We start from the raw sequence: 20,246 nt of genomic DNA, 5'->3' as shown, positions 1-20,246 counted from the left end.
AGCTAATTGACTTCCTAATCCGATCAAGATTCCAATCCATCTTAAAGATGAACACAATAGATTTGCCGAATCTAAACTGCATCACCGAGACAATTAAAGATGGGATTTTGCCTCAACTGCCATTTAAAGATAGGATTTTGCCTCAACTGCCAAGTGGATCAATCTATCTAAAAAGAGATCCAAAAAAATCTATATCTGTACGAAAAGAGATCCAAAAGTCGACCAAAAACGGGCCGCAGTCGATTTGTCTTGGCCCGGTCCGATTAGAAGTCCGGTCCAATCATCAAAATTGAACCGGACCCCGCCTTGCGTACCTGCTGAGACGAGCATTACGCAACGATGGGAGCTGCATGATCTACCGATCAAGCCATTTTTAATGTCATCCTTGGATTTCGTAGCTCTCTGAGTGATGGGGATCTCAACGCAACATCGTATTCACCATTTGGCATCCGGAGTCGTCTTTTAATGCTCTTCTTTACAGGTGTCGGATGATGTTCTCCACAGAGCAACTGCAGGAGGGTTGACAATTTTTGCTCCGTCCAAGCGGAAATTTCTACACGGGGAACCCAATCTCATGAGAAGAAGTCAAAGACTCGAGTTCGTTTCTGCACTTTGTTCGTGGTTGCATTTTGGATCGAGAAGTATTGGAAAAGAAAGATCTTTGCTGCACGAAAGATAAGCTTATTGAAGCAATTTGTGGGGGAAAAAGGGCGGCTTCTCCTCGATCGCTTTTTGGTGTTCTGCTCCCATCAAATCAACTGTCTCGCGCCCTTCCTTTGGCAGATTCTGCTCCCCAGAAAGAGCTGAGAAGATAGGGCGAGAAGCCCCTCCTTTTTGCTAGACTTGACCACTGATCTGCCGTCCCGCTTTTTCAAGCTCTGATGCCCCCCTCCGACTCTGAGGCGGCCTTTGGGTTACCGGCGTCAAGGTCTCGTTTTGATGCTTTGTTTCCACTCCTTGGATCAGTTTTGTTCCAATCTTGCAGAAAAGATCCACTCTTTGGTTTCATATTGCTGGTACGGGAATAGTGTGCTGGACTTAGGGTTCTATCGTTGAGAACGTATGCTCTTACGATCCCCGCCCGCAAATTCTGCTGTTTATTTCTTTTGCATGTCTTTCTTGTTCGGATTCTGAAATAGACGGTGTGTGTGCTGATCAAGCTCTGCTTCAATTTCCAAACCTGATGATTTCGCAGTAGGAATAAGAACGCCGTCTTTGTTCTTCTTGAGTTATTCTTGGCTTCCGGTTCGAGCTCATTGTCTCTGTTTTAGGAGGAGGAGTTCGGTTCTCTCGGTTGGTCCTCTTTCAAGCTCTGTCTCTGTCTGACGTTGTACTGCACAAAGAATGCTTAATTGATCCATAGATAGAACTGAGAAGTAGTTGAGATTGATACTGGGTGCTGTGCTGTGGTTCATTGTTTGGTTGCAAGAAGCATGGATGATGGAGAAGTAGACCTGTCGAGCCACCTGCTTGTTTCGGATCCTGAGATAAACCAGAGCTTCGATGAGTTCTTGAGAAGCACCAGCACATGCACCCACACCCATACATGTAACCATCCAGGGCCGGCTGCTGCCACCCACACCCACACATGCTACCACACCCATACTCAAGTGTTTGCGGCAGGCGAAGGGGAGAGCGTCGGAGAAGAGGAGCCAAAAAGGTCTCGGAAACCACTCGGGAACAAAGAGGCTGTGAGGAAGTACCGAGAAAAGAAGAAGGCCCATGCAGCCTTCCTGGAAGAGGAAGTCAAGAAACTGCGCCTTGTGAATCAGCAGCTTCTGAGAAGATTGCAGGGTCAAGCAGCGCTCGAAGCAGAGGTGATCAGACTAAGAAACCTGCTGGTGGACTTCAGAGGGAAGATTGATGCTGAATTGGGTGGCTTCCCGTTTCAGAATCAGTGCAGACCTGGTTGCTTACAGTGTGATGCTGATGGTCAATGCATCAGCCAAAACCTTGCAGCTATCGATTGGGAGGGGAGTCATGTGCCTGCAATTACAAATTGTCAGATCAATCCGAGTGGGGATATCATAATGAGGCAGAAGCTGGAGATCGCTGAAGCTGTGAACTCAATGAATGTTGTAAGAAGTTTGATCTCATCTGCTTCCCAAACAGAGTGAAAGGTTTGATCGACGGTTCTCTTATATGTTTCTGAGTCCTTAAAACTTGCTATGTTGCAGGCAACAGGCCAGCCGAGCAATTTATGATACTTACATGCAGGCAGAAACGACATACGTTTTGTAAGAATAATGTTTTATGGATGACAAAAAAGCTTAGAACAAATTCAGCATGGGTGGAAATCCAGTATGTACATAATAAGAAATGTTGAATATGCACATAATAATCATATCCAAAGAGATGTTTTTGCTGCTTTTAGTAGTTTTGTGTCGGGTGCTTAATGCAGAGGTAGAAATGATCTTTGCTTCATATGTATTTTGCAAGTATTTTTACTCTTTTGAACTATGGAGATGGTTTTATAATAATCTGTTGCCAGAGTATCCAAATTGGTAGGAGCCCTTAAGATGATTCTTCAGTGAAGACCTGCGGTGGCTCCTTTTATGCAATTTTGTTTTTTGTTTCTTCCTTTTAGCGGATGGCAAAGCAACACAGCTTAAGAGCAATAAAAAGAAATCTCGTCTTCTGGAGGATGTACATAAATACACTTTTTTTTTTGTGCTGCTTTTGATGAGTCATGTCATGTACTAAATGTTGCCAAAGAGTTCGATTTTTGCTTCATATGTATTGACCTTTAATCTTTTGAAACGCAGTGATGGATTGTAATAAATCATTATGGAATATCCAAAAATGGTAAAATCCCTTGAGCTGATTTCTTCCTAATGTTGAATACTTGTAGAACTCCATTTTATTTGGCTTGCTGGATGATAAACGGTTTTTTATGCTGTTTCATCTGCCAAGTCTCCTGTGTCGGAATGAACATCAATAAAGGCTTGATTTTGATGTTTTCTATTAAGTATTTATAGGAGATTGATGAATTTTTTTTATCGATCATATACAGTGAAATACATATCGTGCCGGTACTCACTGGATCTGTATGGGTTGTAAGTTTATCAGAATTTTTGCATGTATATATTTCATGAGAACCATATCCAGGATCGATTACCACAGAAAATGAGCTGTTTGAAACCAGTGAGTACTCAATTTACTGGATCTGTATGGGTTGTAAGTTTATCAGAATTTTTGCATGTATATATTTCATGAGAACCATATCCAGGATAGATTACCACAGAAAATGAGCTGTTTGAAACCAGTGAGTACTCAATTTACGCAATGCTTTGCTGCGGAATTGTCGAGTTACCAAGACCAAAATTGTGGATGTTGGTTTTTGGCATTTACAAGATGTCATCTAGCTTATGATGATAGATTTGTGGGTATTTTTACTATGAACTTTGCATGCAGAGAACTGTATAATTTCATGCCCATGCAACAGAATCTTCTGGCTAGTTGTTGCAAGGGAACACAAGAAACATACAGGTGTATGATTTCATGTGATAGCAGATTTCTACATAACATGGCCAGAATGATCTTATATTTCTTGTATTTTTATAGATTTGTGCTAACTGTGGCTTAGATTTCTACATAACATGACTAGTTGTTGCCACTCTGATGCACTGGAGATTATGTTAGTTCACTCTGTTTCTCTTATGCCTGACATTTAGAGACAATGGATAATTTTTGGGCTTGAATCCCACCTCTCAATCAGTGAAGTAAAATAGTTGAATTGCTAAATTGATTCTACTGTGCACATTCAACCTATATCTTTATTAAAAATAAAATAATATAAATGATGATTTATACTGAGCTACAATATAATTTTCCTAATCTCAGCTATAAACTATACTAAAATATTTCATCAAGTTTCTACTTGCATGGTTAGGTTTTCTTATAAATGTTATCAATTGAATTGACCATTTATATCCAAAGAGCTGACTAAGATAATATAATTCCACTCACCATGCTTGCATTGTTGTTTATTTACTTCATTTTATAATTGAGGTTGGTTTTCTTACCCTTAAACAATAAAATTGAGCCAAGTCAATTCACATCAAAACTTCCAATTCAATACAAGTCCCTGTAGAAATATAAACATTATATCAATCCAAACATAAATGCATATCAAGTTGTCCATTGCACAGTAATAGATGTAATTGAACAGTCATTTCACCTAATCTATTGCAGATAAGATGTCATGAAAGCGTTTCATGGCTTTAAAATTGAAGCAAGCACAAGACTTTGATGCATGTAATATATAAATATTACATTGAAGCATAAGTTATATGATCTTAATGTGAAGCATGCCAAATGTCTGAATGTGTACCTGGAAGCTGTTTTATCTATGCAAAAAAAGTCAACTGCTACCAACCTAAAATAATATCTTCAGACAGTACAACATGTCCATCAACATTCTCAAGCAACATCACAGATCTCATAGTGGCCAAGACACAATATGGACCAATACAGTAGTCATGCATCTATATTGCAGGACACCAATTTCCTACCATCTGCTTATAGAATAGAACTTTTATCAATGTGAAATCCTGCTACAAACCATTTCACTCCATGCTACATGCAGGATGCAGGGGATGCATCACTAGGAAAGGTGATCACTGCTCCCCAAAGGGAAGTATGGAGTCTCATCACCATGCTGGCCCCCCACTCATGTGACAAGATCATGGACTCCTGCCTGTGCTGGCATTGTCACAGATCTCATAAAGTGAGATCGGTGTAAGCTTTTAAGATTTCTAAGCTACTATCCAAAATTTAATTCAGGCAGTCATCTACAAACAGGTCCAGTAGAGCAGAAGAGAAAAGACTGATAGAACAGCATAGGCAGTTTAGCTTTCTAACTTCCTGTTCAAAGTGCTTCCATCAAATCATGGAGAGCATTCATGTAGGACTCGTCCTTCCTAGTGAATGATCAGAAGAAATCATTAGATTCACATTCCAACTTAAAAAATTTCAAATTAAGTCACTTCTGACGGCACTCGAGTCATCCAGAACAAGCATGCACCACAACTTCCATAGTTGAGAGTAATCAGCACATAACAAATTCAAAAACACATTTGACTGAATATTATTCAGAACAACTAGGAATTCTTCAGTTAATCCACATTTAATATCCTCATGCATGTTGCTCACAAACAACAATTGATAAATCTCTTTGTTATTCATAAAAAAATAGCCAACATCTTGGTACCCTATCAGTAACAGGCAAAAGAGCATAATTTATTCCCTTCCGAATTCCGAACAATCTTTCAGGCTAAAATCTTCCAGAGAAACAATCTTTTTACTAAATGAATGTACACCATGGGTATAACATTGCTCTTTTCTCTCTTTCTTTCTATCTTAGTTCAGTATTTAATGCTCCAAATCTCTAAATCAAATCATAATAAAGAAATAGTTGTGACGGCTATTCTTCTTCAACTCTAGTACATCCTTCCACAATTACAGAATCATGAAACTTTACTACACATTCAGCTGACTAAGGTTGTTTTAATTCATCCTTTTGCATCTACAATACCCTTGCACTTTTTATCTTTACTAAGGTTGCTACTGAATCAGGGTTGAGGAGGATTTAATCGATGATCGTGGGTTTAACCCGCCGAATGTTCTAGTACTAAGAATAGTTAAATCAACCTGGTCAAAAGAGTACAACAAAGATAACATAAATAAAATACTCTGCACAAGGGTATGGATTAGCTAGGTAGTTACCTACCCCAAAGAACCTGAATAAATAGGTTAGGAACTGATAGAGAAAGACAGGTTAAGTTTACTTGGTTTTGCATAGCTATTTTAGTTTTTAAGCCAAGGTTTTAATAGAAGTTTCATACCCAATTCGACAACTAATCCAACTGATCTGGAATATATCATGAAAAGAAATATTGACCAGTATTGTTCTAATATGGTTCACTTCTGATCCTTGTTTGTCTAGTTTCAACAATCCTTGCCTAGTGGAAGAAACACTCCATCTACATAAATATCACAATTCGAGCCTTAAAAGTATTGATATATAATCCAAAACAACCTAAAAGCAATAAGCAAGAAACAAGTCCATGAAAACAAAGGGATGTGTAAATTCATGTTTCATAACAATATTCAACAATAACAAAAACACAGACATTTTATGGCAAGGACACATAAAACAAGTCCAGCGAAAATTGTTGGTGTCTTTATCGAGACTCTGACATTTTAAGAGCAACAATGTCAGCATAACAATGACATATATGACCGCTGGTCTTCAATAGGTTACCACAGAGGGAAAGTTGCAGTATCTATAATAGGTTCAGCATGCATCTGATTAGCCAATAGCAGAAGATAGCAAATTAAATAACATTTTCAGTGTCATTTGGTAAAAGAACAAAAGAAGGCTCCAACATGATCAGTGGGCAATCCCAATATCACAAGAAAAATAGATGGATCCAATTCACAGATTGTCCAACAGCATCAAGAACTGCAATTAATATGAATCTACCATCCTTTCCTATAGCCCAGGTGTGGCCCGTGTGACAAAATTGAATCAATATCTCAGAATAACTGAAGAAGAGCATTAAAAAGAACGATTTTTTACTTATCTATGTTTCCGAAATGTACTACTAGCGATGAATAAGCTAATGAATGAAGAGATCCATCAGCAGAACAGAGCACGGGCAGATCAAGCCTGGGAGTCATTCTTCCGGTTGCCGCTCGCCGCTCGCTCAAGGAGCTTCCCAGACTCCTCATCAGCATGGGCGGCCTTCTTCTGCGCCTCCTTGGCCTTAAGCGCCTGCAGCTTGGCGTGGTTGTAGTAGCCAACACCAAGGAAGGCGATGGCATAGCCGAAGAGATTGATGCTGGTGACGGTGTCGCGGATAACGGACCAGGAGAAGGCGATGAGGAGCCAGTCCTTAACAACGCCTGCGACGTTCATGGTGAGGGCGGAGGTCTTGCCGACGAGGAGGAAGACGGCGAGGTTGAGGGCGAAGGCGCAGAGGCAGTTGGTGCCGAAGATGAGGAGATCGGGGCGGAATGCGGAGGCGGCCAAGCGGTCGCGGAGAATGGGGAGCTCGATGAGGGACCAGGGGACGAGGAGGAAGGCGAGGCAGCAGGGGGCGACGTAGTAAAGGGAGGTGATGGGGTTGAGGGAGATGCCCTTGGAAGTGAGGAGGATCTGGATGAAGACGAGGCGGGTGGCCTCGAAGGCGACGGCTGCGAGCTGGAGGGCGACGCCGGTCGAAACGAAGCGGGCCTCGCCGTAGGCGGCGATGGCGACGCCGAAAGAGATGGAGAGCATGTTGAGCATGGAGGAGGTCCTGAAGGTTTCCTTGTTGAAGAGAACGCCGATGGAGTAGACAGCAACGGGCATGAGGGCCTTGAGCATCTGGATGAAGGAGACGGAGAGGTAGATGTAGGCGGAGTTGGAGAACCAGAGGGAGACGGAGTAGAAGGCGCCGATGGGGAGGACGGAGGAGAGGTAGAGGCGGCGGGTCATGGGCGGGGACGAGGGAGGCGCCACCAGGCGGAGGATGCGGACGAGGAGGATGGCTAGGGCGGAGCAGAAGGACATGTGGATGATGGTGAGGCTGATGGGGAAGGGCCAGGCGTACATCTTGGGGTCGAGCACGTACTTGTTGTACACGATCACCGTGAAGCTGAGGAAGATCCACAGCGCGACGTAGGCGTACGACAGCAGCGCCTTCTTCATCACCCCATCCGCCATCGCTTGCCCTCCCACTTACTCCGCCACCGCCGCCGCCGATGATGAAAAAGATAGTCCCTTCTTCCTTCTCCTCCTCCTCCTGCTTCGATGACTCGATCAACAAATCTGCCGCTACCGATGGAGAGATCCAAAGTTGGAGGGAGCGGAACAAGTAACAGAAATGGGGTATTAACTGACACGAATTAGTGGAGGTTATTATTTTTCTTAGCAGTTTCCAATATATATACATATATATATATATATATATGTGGAAATAATGTTCTATCAAATATATATGGATTTAAATGCATATTTATTCATATAAATATATTTTTATGATATTTAGAGAAATTATTTTGGTGATCGGATGGATTGAACGGAAGCTTACGGACATCCCAAAGGAACGAAGTGCTACGCCGATACAAATGCAGTGGCAGCCTCGTCGCGGCCACGGCACGCAGTGGCGTACGCATGAAGGTGACCAGCCCGGGGATTTCCGACATGTCAACTTCGACCGGCTCCTCGCCGTCCGACAGCGACCACCTGAAGTGGTGCAGGAGGTTGCCAAGTGAAAGCCCAGCTGCGCACCGGGGCACGTCCGGCGGCCGGCGCCAAACAGCAGCACCCGGAAATCATGGCCCTTCACGTAGATATCCTCCTCCAGGAACCGATCCGACCGGAACTCCGTAGGCTGCTCCCATGTCTTCGGATCGCGCGCGATAGCCCAGATGTTGACTATCACGGTGGCGCTCCTGGGGATGTCGTAGCCGGCGATCTTGGCCTTGTGGGGGAGCATGAGAGGGGTCGGGGGGTGAAGCCGCAGGGATTCCTTGACGACGCACTCCAAGTAAGGGAGGCTGGAGAAGTCGGCTTCGTTGATGATGCGTTCGTGTCCTATGACTCGATCCAGTTCATCCTGGATTCTCTGCTGCACTCCTGGGTTCCTCACGATCTCCGCCATGGCCCATTCCACTCCTGCTGTGATCATGTCCTGTTCATCAAATGACAGACGATTTGATCCCTGAACTACTGAAAACAACGTTTGCATGATAACAGAGGGTAGCAGCTCAACCCAGAGAATTCCGATGATGGTGTCCTCACTGAGGTCATACTGGTCCTTCAGCATCATAAGTGCGTCGACGAAGTGTCCCTGAGCTTCCCCATCTGGTCTCACAAACCTCTTCCCGAAGACGAGCCTTGTCATCGTGTTGAATGCGACTGCTGCAAGATGATCCAAGAGTACCAAGCTCTTGCCGGTCTTGTCTGCGTAGACGAACTCAAAACGCTGTATTAACTAAGATATTCTCTAACAAAGCAATCAGAGTTTTCATTGATCGCTTACTGCATTAGATGGACACGATTACTGTCTTGATGTAGAATTCCATGCATCAAATGGCTCATGATCAGCTCATTTACCAGGGTGGCTGCATTCCTTGAAGATGGACTCCACCATGGCGATTACCTCGTCCTCCCTGATGGGGCGGAGGGAGTCGAGGCGCTTGGAGGAGAAGAGCTCCAGGTTGCAGAGCTTGAGCACCTTAACGTAGTGGGGGCCGTAGTCGGCCCAGATGAGGTCGGTGCCGTCGCGGCTGAAGCGGGTGGCCGAGCGGGACCGGGCGCGATCCACCAGCTGCTGGTCCTTCTCCCTGAGCACCTCCCGCGCCAGCTCCGACCTGGATACCACCACGTTAAGGGTGGTGCCGAACCACACCGACACGATGGGCCCGTACGCCTCCGCCCACTCCGCGAAGCACCGGACGCGCACCGGCTTGATGTCGTACAGGTTGCCGACAACAGGCCATGGAGAAAGCAGAAGCGGAACAAGAATCCTTCATCAGCTCATGGGTATGTATATATACAGAGAGCGGAGAGAGAGAGAGAAGGGTAATGGGTCGTTGACGTTGTGTTTGCAGGATCATTTTGGATTGGGAAGTCAATGGAGGGGGATGGAGGAAGAAATAGATGAAGTCAATGATGGTCTTATCTCGTCTGCAGTTGGATCAACAAGAAAAATTAGGGCATGCAAATAAATAAAGATCCATAATTTCGTGCACTTGCAGTCTACCAATCAAGGCTTGGATCAAAACAATATCAGCTCAATACCTAATTTTGCGCACTAGCAGTCTACCAATCAAAGCTTGGATCAATATAATATCAGTACAAGACCAAGTAGGTGTACTAAGCATGCCAGGCGACATAAGTCCTATACTTAACCATACAAACCCTGCAACAGTTATGCTCGGTTATACTGTAAGATTAACCTTAATCCATGTATCAATCGATGAATTCCATCCGTGCTAAACCTGTATTGAGCAGTACTGCACACTTCGCGGTAAATCATCAATTTCCACACATAATGCTGTTCTTGCAGTTGTTAAGCATACCCTTGTAGTGTAAAACACAAAGAAGAAAAGACCAAGCGCCCATATCGGTATCGCACATTTTTATTACATTTCGCATATAAGTCCATTATGGCAATGTGAACTTACATTTATTTCATCGGTGTTCACAACCATTTATTTCATTCCTTTTAGGAACACAGATCAATTATCTCAACTAAAACCACTTACGAGGGACAATCGACGGTGGATAACATAACATAGCTACAACTTAGAGGCATATGCAGTAGCTCGGCTCAATGCAATGGCAGTTTTCGATCCGGACTGACGCCCCAAGTGTTTGCAAATGTAGTCCCCAGCAGCCATGAGCCTACCCAAATCCACATTTGTTTTTGTGCCTAGGCCATTAAGCATGTACACTACATCTTCAGTAGCAACATTCCCAGAAGCTCCCTTTGCGTAGGGGCATCCACCCAGGCCAGCCACAGATGAGTCGATGACACTGATTCCCATCTGGAAGTCGTAGCAATGAAGTTGGATGAAAATTGAACTAAAAGTATGACTTGTGTTTAACACAGATTGAAGAAATTTGTTTACTTGGAGGGCGACCAAAATATTTGAGAGTGACTGGCCATAGGTATCATGAAAATGGACGGCAAGCTTGTCTATTGGAATAAGAGACATTGCAGCTTCAAGCATTGGAATCACAGTGCCTACAGTGAAAAAGAAATAATGTCAGATTAGCATTTTACTATAACGGTTTTTGTAATAGAAGAAACCATGTCAATAGGATTTATAAAGAGTTTGACACTTCTGTCTTACAAAAAAAGAAAAAGAGAAAAAACCCAAGCAATACTTGAGACTGCCAAATATAGATTATGATGATTTTACAAGGGCCTAAAAGCTGATGGCTGAAGCCACAAACATGGCTCTAACTATGGAGTGGCTTAAGGTCCTCTTGCCAGAGAGTGATCTTGGTTAACATACTCTTCTGTTGACATCCTACCAGCAAATTTAACTAAGCTGACCAAACTAGTTGAGATTTAGTAATTATTTAACATGTATTAGCTTGCCGTGCAAGTCTTTCTTAGATTTTGTTGTTACAACAAAGTGCCAACTACATTTAGAACATGTAAGCTCAACAAAATCACATGGTTCTGAGGGCATGAACTTAATAGTTTAACTAATTCTTTTGATGAAAAGTTGTTAATATAGTTCTGAGAAAGCCAAAAAGGAATGAACACAAGGTTTATAATTTCGATCCGTACCGATGTACCAATCAATGGTCGGTACGATACATACCGACTCCAAAAATACCTGAAAAAAAAAATAGATTAAGATTTTTAAGTTAGAAATAAATATAATTTTAGTATAATTTTAGCAAAAATAATCTAAATTAAGAAAAAATAATGACACATCCTTTTTTTTACTTTGAGGAGTAAACTGTCATTCCATTAATATTGAATTCTCTACAAAGAATGATTTGAATTGTTAGATGTGAATGAGAATGAGTTTGAGAGAGCCGAAGAGATTGAAAGAGTAATATGAGTTGAAAGAGGGGAGAGGAAAAACCCTTTCCTCTGGTTCAAACGATCAATTTGATCGTTTGAAATAGGGCGATCTCAGCTCTTGATCAGTACTGGTCGAATTTTGACCGTTACCACCTGATACAAACCCCGTATTGCCTGATACGGGGTCATGTTATGGTATCGCCTAGTAGAGGGCGGTCCGCGTACCGGTCCTCTATCAGACCGGTACGTACTGCCCGTACTGAGTGGTACAGGTTGGTATTGCAAACAATGAAATGAAGTACAAATTTCTTCTTAGGTTTATAGATTCTTATGTGTTTATTACATTTTACTAACTTCATATGTGATAAAGTGAGCAAAGCTTACCTGGAGTACCAACTCCAATGGTATCACCAAGTGAAATCTCATAACAGCCCATCTCATAGAGTTCTTTAGCCACGTATGCCACCTGTTCTGGAGGCACTGCTCCTTCTACAGGACAACCCACAACACAGGACACATACCTATCAATTACAATTGCTAGTGTCAGATCAGATGTATCATACCAAATAACAATGCTGGACATGCCACCAAATCATCTAAATTTAAGTTGTATAAAGTTGTTAATAGGAACACTAATGAATGAGATGACTATGTATCACAATAGTACAAATGCCACCAAATACTGCATTGCAGGTGCATTTATTTTAATGAATGAGATGCCATAGCACAATGACAAGAATCTGAGAATCCCAGTTTGAAGTTAGCATTCAGGAATAGAAATATTAAGGGTGAGCCTTGACTTTAATATAATTGCAAAGCAACTACCCCTGCCCAATTAGCTACATGGATCACTTCCTGCCATTTTGCTCCATGGGCAGCTACTCTCACATAAAAAGAAATCAGTGACAATGACTCAAGGACAGCCACTATCCAATAAGAAAAGTGTAACATGAAAAGTTTCGACTAACTAAAACCTGTTATAAGAAGCAGGTTCATTGAAGCAAAGGCACTGTCTATACATACATAAGATTAAAATGAAAGAAATCATCCTCTAAAAGTGCCCTAGCTAATGACCATTCACGAACTAGGGACTAGGGTAAAACTAATCCCAACAAATTGCAAGTCAGGGAAATAAGTGATTGCTCTCCTATCCTATGAATGGTTAAATATCAACATATATCTAACTTATGTAACAACAAATATGGTGGATGGCACCTCATGGTATAGTGTAAAAAATACCATTATTATCAAACTCCAGGATTATTCTGGAGTTCTTAGCTCCTGTGAGATACGTGTGTCAGGCTCTCTAGGAGAAGTTCAAGGATTATCATTCCAACACCCCTATTGTTACTATGGAAACCAGAGGATGGGCCCAGGTCACATGATGTTCCTCTTCAGCAATCTAAGTAACCAACATTCAAATCACAGAAACAATCTTTTTCCTTGTACAGGCAATGATGTATACATCGATCTTTCAAACCCCACATACGTGGGAGCCTCATGCATCTTCCCATCCTTTTTTATGTTACCACGGAAGCCCTCCTTATTGTCAAATCATCGCTCTTTTCAAAAGTTAACCTCTCACCTGCTCTCTCCCCATCTTGTTTTATGTTCCTTTTATCATTTTATGTTTATTATTCTCTTGGGGATGTTTTCTTGTATCTTTGTTTCACTGTCAATCAAATGCAAGTTGACTGGGCTGCAGGCCATTCGGCTGAAAGCAAAAAGAAGGCAAATAACTTCTTAGAAAGGTAATTCAACTGAATATTGCAAAACTTTCAGAGAATAAGCTAAAAACTGATATGATTAGGCACATCACCAAATGCTATCGAAAATTAGTAGGAAGATCTGACCCACGAACAGGAATTGCAAGTTCTTTTGCAGCAGAAACAACTTCACGATAACGATTGAGACTCTCTTCAATGCTGCAATTGATGTTGGACTTAGAAAAGGACTCAGAAGCTGATGCAAATACAGCAACTTCCTTTGCACCGGCTGCAATAGCTGCTTCAAAACCCTGAACATTTCAATTGTAACTATACAGTTCTTCCTCTGATAAACACGATGCTACTCCATATGGTAGGTTCAGACATGAAATTTGAAACTTACTTTGAGATTGGGAGTTAACACAGGAAATTTGACACCATCTAATGGAGGAATTGCTTGCATGACATCCTTTGCATCTGCTAGCTGTAGATAAATACCTCAATTAACAACTATACAAGAATTACATTTATAAATTGGTTTTCAAGTGATACATACACTTTGAGCTTTACAATATTAAACAATTCAATAAATGATCACATGCTAATTAAGAATTCATTCTTTACTGGTCTTGTGTGAGCTCAAAGTATTAACATTGCAGCGTTATTAGTAATTTTAGGGATTATAGAATATGTTCTACTACATAATTTTGGTAAGCAATTCCTTGAATAAGCGAAGTAAACTTCACCATAACCTAACCACAAGTGATGTTTGGAGGTAAATTCATAAATGATTTCAGGAGTGTTTATAGTATCTACCAAACAAGAAATAGACTTGCAACCCTCAGTATTAATAATGTGAATCAATACATACAAATTTATCTATATAAGATACCAAGCAGTCAAGGCACTGAAAGAACATTTTCCAGTTACCGTCAACTAATCTTATCATTTTGCTTTTCTTCCAAGATGACCCCCATGCTACAATATGATCAAGATTCCTGCTCAAGGAATAATCACTCAAGTTCTTCAGATTTGAGACATTTGACTTGAAAAGTATTAAGTGTGATGAACTTCCTTTTCCATTAACCCTGAGTGAAGGGAACCAGAATCACTCATAACATAAGCGCTCTATTTTCTTCTAGTTGTGGAAGAGTCCGTACTTTCATGTGATATGAATGAACTGTACCACCAAGCACAGAGGACTATGGATTCCATTATGAAATCTTCATTCATGTTCTTAAGCTCTTAAATATTGGGAGAAATTAAACTAAAATTTTAACCTATGGAAAGGTGGACCCTTTAATGATGGGATGATAATGCAAAATGTACCTGAGGTACCCATTTTGGAGAGACAAAACTTGTCGCTTCAATAACAGATAATCCAGAGGAAACCAGCTTGTGTATCAATTCAACCTTTACAGTTGTAGGTATAGTAAGCTTCTCATTTTGTAGACCATCTCTAGGCCCAACTTCTACAATCTTCACAAATCTTGGCATACTTCTGAAGAACTGCAAACATGTTAATTGTTAGTTTCACCTAATGGACAAGGATAATGAATGATCATCAGCATGAAACTAACACATCAGATTTTCAGAGCTACTTAGTGAAAACTATCAAGAGGCATCTAATTAAAATTAATAAATCTTAAATTATACCAAATAATTTTAAAACAAATTTGGTTGTTTATGAAACTCATTCCTGTTCTGACAAGTAAATACCAATCCGATGGTTATTAAGACAGGCCTCGTAATTGTAAACATTGAACATAAATGGCAAAGGTGACTTAAGACATCATTTAGCTCCAAACAATTAGTTGATTGTGTAGTTCCATTGATTTTGAGGATGGTTAAATGAACAGAAGCTTTTGATCCTCCACTAGCATAAATGACAGTTCTGGAGAGGACATAAACAGATGGATATGCATCCAGAGATAATCATCCAGTGGTTAATGCAAAAATAGCTAGCAGAGATTGCAACAGACCAGGACAAGTTATTATTTCTACCATTTCTTCATTCTACCATTTCTTTTGCTTCTGCTTTAATTGAATTGTTAAGAAAATATAAGCAACTGTTGAATGATTTAGAATGGATACTTGCATATATTTAGATGGTACTTCACGTCTGGCTAAGTTGGAGTTTCTTAGAACTGGAAATTGCATTAGGTAATGTCTAACCACTATTTGACAACATGTAAACTATATATCCATATTACCCTGCTCTAAGATCACCATTCTATTTAAACAGAACTTTTTATTTTTTTAATCTAATTGAGTTGCTTATTACAATAACCTTTAGAAATAATTCTTTATGTCATCTATGTTATGCACATGCCAAGAAATCCAGCTTTTGCATATGGTACTTGTCAATGCAAGTTGGGACATGTGCATAGCCCATGTCATGTCAAAGGCAAGTTCATATGATGCTAGCCTAGGAGAAGATTAGTAACATTTCAGCATGTTACTAATCATGCAACGGTACCTTAAAAAAAATCTTCAATTTCATCATTAACCAAGACTTGAGAATATGTAGATAAACTTATGAAACTGTACAATATACATCTTTGAGAAACTTCTAACTTCATTAAAAAAAATGTTCCATCACACATTACCATGCAGTACAGTGTTCTATTTAGGGCACAAACAAATTTTAGGGCATAATTTCTCAATAACATGTACATCAAGAAGCTTGAAGAAAAGCAGCTCTACCTAGATGAACAACACTTTCAGCAAAATTACATAAATACCATACAATCTTACATTATAATGGCAGTTCTTTAAGTTTGCAAATAGTTCAAACTGCATAAATTTAGAGAACCTTAAACTGAAGGTTTCATTTACTATGTAACAAACATGTAAGGAACAACAGTTTTTACAACTGGCACCACTATTAACATCACAGATTCATTCCACAATAAAACAATACCAACCTTTAATAATTCAAAAAGGACAAAGTTTTTTCACTTTAACAGCAAAATATGAATTTAGGTGCAATATAAGTAGTTTCAAAAGCTTAAAAAGTATAATGCATGGCACAGTTCATATGGACATAATTTATAATTTTTGTCAATATTGTGCAACCAAGCAAAGCATCAAACAAGAAGCAAAAGACATCAAGCTTTCTAGTCTTAGAAAAAAGCAAAACCTATCACTTTTAGCACCTTGCCCGCTAGACCACCTATTTCCATGTCATTGCAAGACGACTTATATCGATGATTTTGTAGATGCCATGGATCAGAGACACTACATATCATCCGGTTCTGACCAATACTTTTCCAGATTAATGGGTTTCTAGAAAACATATCCCTTGGTTGTCTTCTCGAACCATGTTCTTCACTGAAATGAAAAACAAAAGACTGATTTCAGTAGTAACCGTCATGGAGAATAATAATGAAGCGAAGAAATCAGACAAGAAAAACATTTTAAAATATATCAGCAGAGAGCAATTGCAGAATACATTGACAAAAGTGATGCAAATGAGCAGCTCAAGGTGAATACTATGACATTACATTTTATTCATTTAATGGTCAATAAAATACTCTGAGATCATGAAGAACAAAAGTCTGATCATATTGACCCATTAAAAGAAGGAACGAAAATGGACATATCTGAATGTATCTTAAAATACAATGATTATTATAGATTTGGAGTTCAATCAATCAAAACTTTCTTTTCATACTAGTTTAGTCAAATGGCCATTTCCAATTGTGCTTTATATGAAAAATATGCAAAGTACTTGACTGTCTTGATTCGTCAGTCTACATGATATTTATGAAGTTTTACTGGTTAATTCTATGGATTAGCTGCACAAAAATACTGGACAATGTCTAATAGAAGATAGTCCTTTAACACCTTAGGTCCTTAACAAAGGATTTGATACAAAAATCATACCAAACTTTAGCAGTTAGTGGGGTCAAAAAACCTTTCTTCATGGTGGTCCACCCTAGGGATATGTGAGCCATTTACAATAATTTTCTGACAGAATAATCTTGACCAATGACAAGATAATTGGAACACCTTTCTTTAATCAATAATGTCTTCATTAATCTCCCTTTTCTGCTGAATAACAGATCCAAGATAGTTTACTAGTCTTATATATCCATCATAACTATATCCTCAATTATTCTCTTGTTATCACAAAAATTACACTAAGTAAATTCAGTTTTAGTCCTTTATTTGATCTAAATACTTCACTTTTCAGTATTCTCCTTCATTGTTTATTTTACAATTAATCTCAACAAAATTTTCACCAACCAAAATGTTATCTCCAACAATAACACACCATGAGATTCTATCACGACCATGAGATTCTAACACAGCAATAACACACACCAAAGTTCATTCATAACTAAGTAAAAAGAAAGACACAAAGTAGATCCCTGATATACACCTATGGTCATAAAAAACTTGACAAATACTCCTTTAGTCCTAAGAGTAGTGATATGTGTGTGTGTTATCGCATCAATATAACCACTACATATGCTTTTCTAAAATACACAATTCTTTTCTAAAACCTACAATGATAAAGTTGCAGAAACTACATCATAGCTTTTTTAAATTCAACTAAACCATATACAACTCTTTCTTGGGGCACCTATATTACATAAATACACAAATAAAGCTAAGAGCAGTACATTGTAACTAGCAAACTATACTTAACTGATTTAGATATAATATCATATCACACAACACAAGCTAAGTAGTAGATACTAGGTAGTACATCGTGGTCGACCTAGACCTAACAATACACAGTATGGTCAAGTGACACAGGCACATATCACTGTTAAGCGCATACTGAATGCTATGCTATACCCAATGTTAAATTTTGAAGCATGCACCAAATTCAGAAATCTTTGTGGTGGGTTGAAGGGAAAAGAAGTGAAGAGAGATAAAAATAAAAGTTGGTAAAACAAACTACAAAAAAAAAACAAGAAAATAATAAGGGAAAAAGAAAATACAACCTTCACAACATGCAAAATCAAAACAAAAATATTTAGTAAACAGCAGCAGGATGAAAAAACATTCAATCTGCTTCATTGTCAATTATAAACTTTGGCTTACTTGCAATGTTCAGATAAGCTGCATTCTCTTCCTTCACTTAGGCACTTGCCCATTGTCGCTTCATCAATTCTGGACCTGGAAGAACTGGAAGTGCAATGTTGAAGTCTGCCTACAACACTTAATCTTGGCATGGTGTCAAAACCCAAAGGCTCCTCTACGCTTGACACTTTTGAACTGGATGTCAAAGTGGAAAACGGGGCAAATGCCAAGGAGAAGTAACTAGTCCACCGCACACACTTAGAGAAAATGTTCTGAGTCAGCATTATATCAAGAGCAGTGAGTGACAGCTTGATGCACTTCAGAATAAAAGCAGAATTGTGAGCTACCTGAAAATCAAACAGGCCAAATTATAAGTAGAAAATTCTTGGTTATAGTCTACAATGATCATTCAAGCGACACTGCATTGATATACTCGTAAGAATCTGTCAGAAACAGACAATATGTTTCATGTCATCAAATGAAGCAAAAGAAGAAGAAAATGATTCCACTTGTACATTTCACAATATGTAATGATCTTTTTTTCTTTTCATAAAAGTCAATGCGTTTCTTCCTGTATGACCGCCTTCATTGTTAGCTGAAGATAGCACCAGTTGGGAGTATGACCAAAAAGATCATTTAAGGATACTTGGACATGTCCAAAGAGGACCATTAAGTTCCTTCAAAGGACAGATTAGTCAGTTCAAATTCCAATTGTTAAGAGAGGAAGAGAAACTTAGAATAATTTGTCTGAAGACAGTAAGAAAGTTATGACAAACTTAGAATCATGTCCAAAGTGGACCATTAAGTTCAATTAAACGACAGATTAGTTAATTTAAAGTCCAATTGTTAAGACAAGAAGAGGGAGACCGCAGAACTATTTGTGCGAACAAGTGAGAAAAGTTATGACAAACTTAGAATTTGCAGATACCAATCTTAGTACAGCTAAATGGCAAATACATAATCAACTAGTTGCCACACCATTTTTTTTTCGTTTGATATTTTTTTGCAGCTTCTCTAACATGAAACTGCCATGCTGGACGAGGAAGGAAGAATAGGAGGTGGTGGAGGAAGAATAGGATCAGGAGGAGGAGAGAAGGAAGTGTACCCGCAAAGAAGTCGGCGGCGATCGACGGACAGCCGATGGATAGGCGGCGACGGCAGCGGGCAGCGCGTGAAGACAAACCCTAATTGAATGGGCAGACTTCAACTTCAAACTTGAATCATGTCGAATAAAAAAAAAGAGGAACGAGTTTGATTCTTCGATCTGAAACGAACCGATCGACTGGGACTGATGGGGAGATCAAAAGGGGTCGTTTTGGAGAAAGGGAGGATTGCACGATCGACTCAGCGGAGCAGCGCTTTCGCTTCGCTCGCCCTCTTCAGACAAGGCCGCGACCGTACATACATGAACGGAACCCCTCTGGCGACTACGGGACGACGAATCGGGCCTGCTTCGGAGACCGCTCGAGGTTCCTTTAATCGGAGCCGTTGATCTGGGAGCCTCTTCGTTCGCTCCTCCGCGCTTGGCGATGGGTTCGACGATTCGGCGGTCCAGAGTCGGGAGGGCGGATTCGGATGAAGTGGTCGGTCGGAAGGATATCGCATCACGAACCGTGGGCTAACGCCACGTTGGACATAGGGAGGCGATGGACCGTGTGATCTTGTCCTTATTTTGTGGGATCGGTTGTGGAACACGTCCGCGATCATTGAGACTTCCTACGTGGGAACGATATTTTCTTGTATATATCTTTTTTATTTTTATATTTAATTTTATTTTAATTTATATATATGAATTTTATTAAGATTTATCTCTGTTGAGATATCTCGTTAATTAGTATATTGTTATGCAATTGATAGGTTCATCTACTTGGTTGGTGGAAACCTCCACGTTTATCTTACTAAAAAATTAATCTTACTTGTACATTTCAAAGTTAGGAAATAGCATATACATTATAAATTCTGA

The 20,246-nt window shown here is 40.0% G+C and overlaps 3 protein-coding genes and 1 pseudogene across 5 annotated transcripts; 1 reads left to right on the top strand and 3 right to left on the bottom strand.

The window, feature by feature from the left end:
- The first annotated feature begins 403 nt into the window (after positions 1-403).
- Positions 404-2,373, top strand: LOC135635666 (basic leucine zipper 23-like). The gene is made up of 2 exons (XM_065146908.1): positions 404-2,078; positions 2,178-2,373. Exons 1-2 carry the CDS (start codon positions 1,434-1,436, stop codon positions 2,202-2,204), a joined length of 672 nt encoding a protein of 223 aa, XP_065002980.1. The 5' UTR covers positions 404-1,433; the 3' UTR covers positions 2,205-2,373.
- Positions 2,374-6,562: 4,189 nt separating this feature from the next.
- On the bottom strand, positions 6,563-7,861 carry LOC103981076 (probable sugar phosphate/phosphate translocator At2g25520). Its single transcript, XM_009397667.3, has one exon. It carries the CDS (start codon positions 7,709-7,711, stop codon positions 6,668-6,670), a length of 1,044 nt encoding a protein of 347 aa, XP_009395942.2. The 5' UTR covers positions 7,712-7,861; the 3' UTR covers positions 6,563-6,667.
- A 146-nt stretch (positions 7,862-8,007) lies between these two features.
- LOC103981646 (p-coumarate 3-hydroxylase-like) lies at positions 8,008-10,117 on the bottom strand (annotated as a pseudogene).
- On the bottom strand, positions 10,100-19,845 carry LOC135636889 (uncharacterized). Of its 3 annotated transcripts, none has more exons than XM_065149015.1 (10): positions 19,559-19,843; positions 19,389-19,467; positions 18,305-18,630; positions 16,405-16,579; positions 14,576-14,755; positions 13,650-13,730; positions 13,394-13,557; positions 11,925-12,061; positions 10,627-10,742; positions 10,100-10,542 (listed from the first exon to the last, which is right to left on the bottom strand). In XM_065149015.1, exons 3-10 carry the CDS (start codon positions 18,565-18,567, stop codon positions 10,294-10,296), a joined length of 1,365 nt encoding a protein of 454 aa, XP_065005087.1. In that variant the 5' UTR covers positions 18,568-18,630; positions 19,389-19,467; positions 19,559-19,843; the 3' UTR covers positions 10,100-10,293. The 3 variants fall into 3 exon arrangements, with proteins under 3 accessions (XP_065005087.1, XP_065005088.1, XP_065005089.1); XM_065149016.1 differs by having other exon boundaries at positions 18,305-18,540; positions 19,559-19,842; XM_065149017.1 differs by lacking the exon at positions 10,100-10,542 and adding an exon at positions 11,298-11,346 and having other exon boundaries at positions 10,654-10,742; positions 19,559-19,845.
- Positions 19,846-20,246: the final 401 nt, after the last annotated feature.

This window comes from Musa acuminata, chromosome BXJ3-4 (assembly GCF_036884655.1).
Source record: "Musa acuminata AAA Group cultivar baxijiao chromosome BXJ3-4, Cavendish_Baxijiao_AAA, whole genome shotgun sequence".
Lineage (NCBI taxonomy): Eukaryota > Viridiplantae > Streptophyta > Magnoliopsida > Zingiberales > Musaceae > Musa > Musa acuminata.
This window is presented reverse-complemented; position numbering and strand designations above follow the sequence as displayed.